Below are 8,727 nucleotides of genomic sequence, written 5' to 3'. Positions count from 1 at the left end.
TTGCACAGTGGTCAAAAGCAAACCGTGCTCCTACTGCTCGTGTTAACTCCTGGTCACACCAGAAAGGGGTGCAGCAAAATCAATCGGTTGTGAAATATTGGCTTCTAGAGTCTTGATGTAGTGCGAATATTAACAGGGAAAGTGTTAGCTAAATGCTAACACCTGCTAAAGCTAGTCAGTCACAGTCATTCCAGTGTCTTCAATAAATAATTATTAAGAAGTTAGAAGACTCGTTTCCTCAGCTCAATTGCTAAAGAGAAAATAAGTTAATTTAAAGATTGCTTGCATTTGTTACCACTGGCTCTGTTGGCTGGGATTGGCTCCAGCCCTCCTGTGACCCTTGTTGGGATAAGTGGTATAGATATTGGACACCACTGTCTCCTGACTGTCTGTAAACCATTTCAGTAGGAGTGAACAGTGAGACAGCTGATAGGCCATGAAAACTTTCTACACTTGGACCTCCTCAGCTCTTATTCATCTCTTCATCCCCTCAAAGATCAGATCTGTCACAACTGTACAACACGGTCTGCTAAAGCTGATGGGACAATCTTAAGTTTTTATTTCACCCTCATGAGCAAATAATTGTTGTGATTCCTCTGAATTTTGTATGTGTGTAATGTTCAAACCCATGATCTCAGAGTGTTTTTTAAAGAAAAACCTAAACCGGGTGAAGATGTCTTTTCTCCAGAGGCTGGAGTCGGTTGTCCCTGGCACAGTGAAGAGAGCTGCTGTTGGGCACGTGCACAGACTGGGTGAGGGATGATTTTCAACATCAAGGCTAACGTCATGTTCTCTAGTACACTGTCCTGCTGTGTTTGGTTTGGCTCCTGCTGGGAAATGTTTTCTGCATCATAAAAATGAATGTGACTGTGAATGAAACTGACTTTGGTTATGATGTGCACATTAATGCGTAACTTGTCATCAGCAGCAGAAACTGTTTCTCCTTCTCTCTGCGCTGCCACACATCACATTTCATGAATTATACTTTACCTCATTCACAAATGTGTCATAATGCTATTAAAAAGAATAAACACTGAAGCTACGAAGTCAGTAGGTGTGTTGTTCTTTACTTTAGGGGTAGAGTAGAAGCACATTTGAATAAATAAGTCCCTCACAAGTTTAGTAATCTTGTTCCTATATGCAAATTACACAAACTGTTATGGTTTGTGGACTTGCTTCCTGTTTTGTGCTTTTATTTTGGTTAAGTTTCCTATCTTGTCACCTCACTTGCCCCAGCTTTACTCTGGTCATAATCACCATTGCAGCTGTTTATACCCATTGTCCCCTGGTGTTCTCCCTTTATATCCTGCTCCCTTCCCTCAGTCTGGTTGCTGGTTCATTTTGTCTTCATGCCTCATTGACCCCTGTCGTCTCCGTTCTCTCATCTCACCACTCCTGCATCCAGTGATGGCTGATGAGGCTTTGTAGAAGCCAAAAATGGTTCATTACTGGAGGCTTCAACGACACAGTGCTCGAGTAGGACATCTAGTGGTCAATAAAATGAAGTGCAATCAAGACATGTCATTGGTTCATGGAATGTTTGGCGCTTAATGAGTACTTTAACTTTTAGTACTTTAAGTATGTTTTGATGCCAGTACTTTTGTACTTTTACTTAAGCAACTTTTTGAATGCAGTACTTTTACTTGTAACAAAGTATTTTTACACAGTTGTATTGCTACTTGTACTTAGTACTGAGTACTTCTTCCACCATGGTCAAGATGCTCTTCTTCTGCAGCTCTGGTCCATGAAGTTGACATCAAGCAGGTAGGAAACAGGATCCACTGCAGCTCAGAGGGGATCTACCCTGAACCGGAGCTCACCTGGTCCACCAGGCCTCCGTCCACTGTGACCTTCGAGAACACAACCACAGTCCAGCAGACTGAACAGCGTCTCTATAGCATCAGTAGCTCTCTGATAGTTTCGGACAGTGTCACTAGTCTGGACTACATCTGCACAGTCAGCACTCACACAAACAGGAGGACAGCCACTGTGTTTAAACGAAGTAAGGCTTTATTAGAAGTCTAATAATGTGGAGGATCATGGTCCCCTAAATAGTTACCAAAGCCCAACATTCTTTAAAACTAGTCAACCTGGAACCACAAGTGCATCAAAATAACACTTTGTCCCTTGTTTCCTTTCAGGTCCCATCAGCACAGCAGACAGTGAAACAACAATCCAGTGCACCTCTACAAACAGTCCTCTAACAGGCCTCGTCTGGAGGTTCAACCACAGTCAGACCATCCTAACCCAGACCGGGCCTGACGCCCTTGTCAACGTGTCAGAGGGGTGGGAGCATCATGTGAAGAGTGTGTCAGAGTCGGGCAGCCTCACACTACAGAAGTTATCTTCAAACCATGAGGGAGTGTACACCTGTGAGCTCAGTGGTGCTGCGCCGACGACTGTCACCAGCACCTTTCTGAGGATAGACACAGGTAAGGAATAACAAGTGTCCATCTGCAGTGTCTGTGCTGTACACCCAAGTATTCACACTTATAGTAACATGACTCACTGTGTCCAGTCACTAGTCACTCACTGTGCTGAGGTGTGTCCATCAGCCTCACACGTTCTGGTTCATTTTTATTAGACTGTGCAAACACAGAACTGCCCATGTTTTGGGTGGAACATAAAGGGAACCTACCGACCCGCAGTTATGGTGTTCCAGGTGCTGATCTTAGTGCTGAACCTACAGAGAGTTATCAGCTGGATGTGAAGCTCCCAGTGACTTTCCTGAGCTTTAAGAGTCATTGTTTAGCTGTCTGGGCCTCATGTTACTGTTCTGTTTCACTCTAACTGCTCTCATTGTGACGTGATGCTGCAGTCGTTGTCATATTTGGATTTGTGGTCAAAGTTCACTGTCTCTTTCCTGTTTCAGAGACTTCACATAATCGCGGAGCCATTGTTGGTGGGGTGATTGGATTTGTAGTCCTGGTCCTGGTCCCGGTTGTAGTATGCCTACTATACTGGTATTTTAAAAGACAGAAAGGTAAAAGCATTTTCTGCCTTCACCTTTTTATTTATTTAGTGAGTTTGTTTTACATTGGGAACATCAGACTTCAGGCTTGAACTGGTGTTTTGACTCATGAACATCCCTGATACTGTCACCTCTGATGTGCAACCTCCCAGTCATTTTACAGTGCACTGCATACTGTATTTTAATTAACCAGCAAATAATAAATTAAAACACATCCTCTAAGTTTAGCTTGAATTTAACCCTTTAGCATACAGTTTCATCCTCTTAAGGAGTGAACCCACCAGTCGGTTAGTGATGTGAACCTGCTGTGTCTCTCCAAAACAACCCAGGTTCACAAAGTTGTGACGCTTGATAGGAAAATGTTTTGTCAAAGAAACGAGGGTAAAACGAAAGAAGTAACCAAATTAAATTCAAAGCTTTATGTTTGATGTAATTGTTTTACAGAAGTGGTTTTTCATGTTTTAGAAGAAAAAAAACTTGAATTTTCATAACTGAATTTGATTAAATTTTGTTTACAGACAAAGCAGGAGAAAGAATGCCTTCTGAGAACATTGTCCTCTTAAAAAAGAACATAGAGGCACTACTAACTCTCAGAGCAACTAACAGCAACAGCAGCAACAAACCAACCTACTCTGCAAAGCCAAATTCAAATGAACGCCACTAAATAGGGATATCCTACCTCTGAACACACTCATCCGCAAAGTGATTCACATGACAAACCCAACCAACCAGCTGATTTGTATGACGTCAGATGCATTCAACTGCTTCAAACGTCACCAAAACACGCCTCGGCACAGTGGTTCTGTTCAATTACTTCATGAGCTATGGCGCATGTGTCGGAGCCTCGGGAGTCAGAGGGCCATCACTACCTGGATCTTTGCCCCCGTCTCTCCTTTGTTCCTGACTTTGGTTTATTTCACTGGTTTGGTTTGTACCCAGCTCCCTGACCTAGTTTTGTACTTTTGTTTTACTACGTCAGGTTGAACCTTGTATTTTGCTCTCATTTCTTGTTTTGTGTTGCATTAAAATGCTATTGAACTCTGCCTTGGCTTGCATCTGTATATTTTGGTTTTTCCCCTTGCCCGAACAATAACACAGTGATAGAAGTACGTTTTTAAGCTAAAATAGTAGTACCACTGTGTAAAAATATTTTGTCATGAGTAAAAGTCCTGCATTCAAAATGTTACTTAAGTTAAGGATCAAAAATACTGGTATCAAACTAGTAAAAAGTAAAGGAAGCTAGTATATGAACCATGACAAAGTACAAGATTTGCCTCTGAGATGTAGTGAAGTCCAAGTATGAGGTAGCAGAAAATGAAAATAAGTACAGATTCCTCTAAATTGTACTTAACTACAGTACTTGTGTAAATGCACTACAGTGACGTGGAAATCTGAAGCCCAGTGACTTAAACAGGTTTGGAGCAATGCAACCATGTGAGTGGCTTAACCAAATTATAAATCCCACGGTTTGTTTACAACATGGAGTGTGCCTTTTTTGTGTGTGTACGCAGCGTTTATAAATGAGGCTTCTGTTCCCCCATTGAGATGTGTCCCCTGACCTGAGTCCCACCTAATCCTAACCCTAAACAAGTTGTCTGGTGAATATTAGAATATCCATAGAAGGGACAGTCTTTTAATAACTTGTATGTGTGTCACTATAAATATTCTTTGACAGAGGGGATGTGTACTCTGACGTGAAATCCAGAGTGTCACGCTATAAGAAAGTAAATTGGTTTTAAACACAAAATATGGTCAATACTTAGTGAATGTACATTATGGCCTACATATTTGGTCTATGTGTGTGGGTATGCACACTGAAAGTCCTATGATTTACAACACCGATACAACATTTCTTTTAGCAACAACATGCTGATGAATGCGAGTTTTGCTTCTTTTCTTTAACCTTGAAATGAGTTATGTTACAATATCCATTGGGCAACTTTAACATATGTTATCAATCTAAAACCTCAACTTTACTCACTCCAGAAGCATGCACACAGACCCACCCTTCAGCAGATAGCTAAACTTGGCCCTGCCTTCACAAGCTTAACTCCATGTTGTGAAAAATCCACTCGACTTTTCTACCCGTCGCTCCCAGGTTTTGACTGATATGCACCAACAAGATGACGGGGATCAAGTGTCCTGTGCTTTTAGTGGTTGTGACCTGTCTGTGGATGTCTGGCAGAGGAGGTAAGTGAGTCAAAATAGAAAGCACATTTTGAACTTATCCATTATTTATATGGTACATATTTTATGTTAAGGCATTGTAAAACATTTCCTGACACACTCCAGTGGCTTTTAGGTGGCTTCTGTGGTTTTGGTGCCAAGGTTTTAGATAGTCCTGTGAAACTTTGTCCTCTGTTTCAATACAAAAGGATTTTTGTTCAATTTATGGCATAAGAAGTAACTATGCATCACTGTTTGCAGAAAATATTGTGCATTTTTTCCATTTCCAAGAGAAACTGTGTTAACATCTGTTCAAATAAAAAATCACCAAAATCTGTTATTTATCAAGGGGTGCCTAAACTTTTGCATAAGACTGTACATATCAAGACTTAGTAATAGGGATAAAGTCCAGTGACTGCTTTCTTAAGAAAAAAAGGAAACTGAAAAAGGCTGAGAGGCAGGGCTGGATAACTAAATGAGCCAAGGGGGCCCAAGGGGACAGGGGGCCCCTAGGCCCATGAAGGGACTAACATATTAATTGGAAATCAAATTACTACAAAACGTGGGGGGAAAAGCTGCAATACATCTATAAAAATATACAAACCATTAAAACCAGACAAGCCCTACAGCAAAACAAAACTATGAAAATGACAAAAAAAGACAAAAAAAAGAAATAGGTGTAAAATGACTAAACCAATTCAAAATAAGTTTAAAAATGACAAATATAACTAAACAAATTGAAGACAACTATAAACACAAACCAACCAAGACACAATACTATGTTGAACTGTGATGAGACACTCCTCTAGTTTAGGAATCCTGCAAAGCTGTAGTGCAGCTTCCAGGCCAGTCATGATCTGGTCATCCACTGGTATCAGACAGGTAACGACTATCCTGTCCACTCCTACTACAAAAGCCAAGACCAGCTGGGCCACCAAAACCAGCGCTTCAGAGGGACCGGGTGTCGAGCTTCGGAGGGTAACACAGTCAATGGTGGAGATGATAAGAGGACCGGGCTGTGGACACTGGGGTTCACTCCTGGACTGGTCGGGTTAGGTGCAACTGCAGATAAATATAAATAGTACATACAGTGAGTGGTAGACTGTGCATCGACCTGCAGGGTGGTGAAGAGCAGAGTGGAGGAGGTCCGTGTTCCGAACGAGCGGCTGATGGAACAAAAAAAACAAAGGGAATGTAATCTAAGCAGCTGGAGAGAAGAGACACAAAACACTAAATACAGATTCAAAAGAACGCCGGGGAACAAACGGGCCTGAGAAAAGCTAGAAAGAACTGACAGGGGAGTGAACGAAGAGCAGGGACTAAATAGGGAGAAGCTAATCAGGTGCAGCTGGTGGTAATCTGGGGGTAAGAAGCAGGTGTAAAGGAAAACGTAAACAGGGTAAAGGAGTGAAAACAGAGTGAGGGGAGTGAGAAAAGAGGTGCAACCGGGCAAACCTGACAAAAACCTGCAGGACGATCAGCTGCTGGATGTTGTCTGCATTCCTGATAAAGGTGCTGACTTCCTTAGAACAACAAAAATGTATTTAATGTTGCTGATTTTTTTTTACTTCACCATTGGTCCAAGCCAACAAAGCACCACCTCCACTGTCCTTGTTATGACAGCTCGACACAATTCTGAGCGAGCAAAAATGAGCAGACCCAGGCGGCTGGCTTCGGTGCAATAGGTGGGTTTATTTACAGTGGTAAACAGAGGTGCAATACATATATACAAAAATAGAATGAATGAATATCACCGGGTGATGACCAACAGTAGTGGAGGGTGGTGTGAATCAGCATCCATACAATAATAATAATAATAAAGACCAGTATAACAGTATGGATGCTGAATCAGCATCCATACAATAATAATAATAATAAAGACCAGTATAACAGTATGGATGCTGAATCAGCATCCATACAATAATAATAATAATAAAGACCAGTATAACAGTATGGATGCTGAATCAGCATCCATACAATAATAATAATAATAAAGACCAGTATAACAGTATGGATGCTGAATCAGCATCCATACAATAATAATAATAATAAAGACCAGTATAACAGTATGGATGCTGAATCAGCATCCATACAATAATAATAATAATAAAGACCAGTATAACAGTATGGATGCTGAATCAGCATCCATACAATAATAATAATAATAAAGACCAGTATAACAGTATGGATGCTGAATCAGCATCCATACAATAATAATAATAATAAAGACCAGTATAACAGTATGGATGCTGAATCAGCATCCATACAATAATAATAATAATAAAGACCAGTATAACAGTATGGATGCTGAATCAGCATCCATACAATAATAATAATAATAAAGACCAGTATAACAGTATGGATGCTGAATCAGCATCCATACAATAATAATAATAATAAAGACCAGTATAACAGTATGGATGCTGAATCAGCATCCATACAATAATAATAATAATAAAGACCAGTATAACAGTATGGATGCTGAATCAGCATCCATACAATAATAATAATAATAAAGACCAGTATAACAGTATGGATGCTGAATCAGCATCCATACAATAATAATAATAATAAAGACCAGTATAACAGTATGGATGCTGAATCAGCATCCATACAATAATAATAATAATAAAGACCAGTATAACAGTATGGATGCTGAATCAGCATCCATACAATAATAATAATAATAAAGACCAGTATAACAGTATGGATGCTGAATCAGCATCCATACAATAATAATAATAATAAAGACCAGTATAACAGTATGGATGCTGAATCAGCATCCATACAATAATAATAATAATAAAGACCAGTATAACAGTATGGATGCTGAATCAGCATCCATACAATAATAATAATAATAAAGACCAGTATAACAGTATGGATGCTGAATCAGCATCCATACAATAATAATAATAATAAAGACCAGTATAACAGTATGGATGCTGAATCAGCATCCATACAATAATAATAATAATAAAGACCAGTATAACAGTATGGATGCTGAATCAGCATCCATACAATAATAATAATAATAAAGACCAGTATAACAGTATGGATGCTGAATCAGCATCCATACAATAATAATAATAATAAAGACCAGTATAACAGTATGGATGCTGAATCAGCATCCATACAATAATAATAATAATAAAGACCAGTATAACAGTATGGATGCTGAATCAGCATCCATACAATAATAATAATAATAAAGACCAGTATAACAGTATGGATGCTGAATCAGCATCCATACAATAATAATAATAATAAAGACCAGTATAACAGTATGGATGCTGAATCAGCATCCATACAATAATAATAATAATAAAGACCAGTATAACAGTATGGATGCTGAATCAGCATCCATACAATAATAATAATAATAAAGACCAGTATAACAGTATGGATGCTGAATCAGCATCCATACAATAATAATAATAATAAAGACCAGTATAACAGTATGGATGCTGAATCAGCATCCATACAATAATAATAATAATAAAGACCAGTATAACAGTATGGATGCTGAATCAGCATCCATACAATAATAATAATAATAAAGACCAGTATAACAGTATGGATGCTGAATC

General features: G+C 39.3%; 1 protein-coding gene across 1 annotated transcript; it reads left to right on the top strand.

Moving 5' to 3' along the window:
- The first annotated feature begins 673 nt into the window (after nt 1–673).
- Nucleotides 674–4,014, top strand: LOC109951081 (cell wall integrity and stress response component 1-like). The gene is made up of 4 exons (XM_020585364.1): nt 674–752; nt 1,736–2,002; nt 2,142–2,432; nt 2,873–4,014. Exons 1-4 carry the CDS (start codon nt 674–676, stop codon nt 3,061–3,063), a joined length of 828 nt encoding a protein of 275 aa, XP_020441020.1. The 3' UTR covers nt 3,064–4,014.
- Nucleotides 4,015–8,727: the final 4,713 nt, after the last annotated feature.

The sequence above is a fragment of the Monopterus albus genome, unplaced genomic scaffold, assembly GCF_001952655.1.
Source record: "Monopterus albus unplaced genomic scaffold, M_albus_1.0 scaffold362.1, whole genome shotgun sequence".
NCBI lineage: Eukaryota > Metazoa > Chordata > Actinopteri > Synbranchiformes > Synbranchidae > Monopterus > Monopterus albus.
Note: the sequence above shows the minus strand (reverse complement) of the source record. Positions and strands in the feature narration are given on the sequence as shown.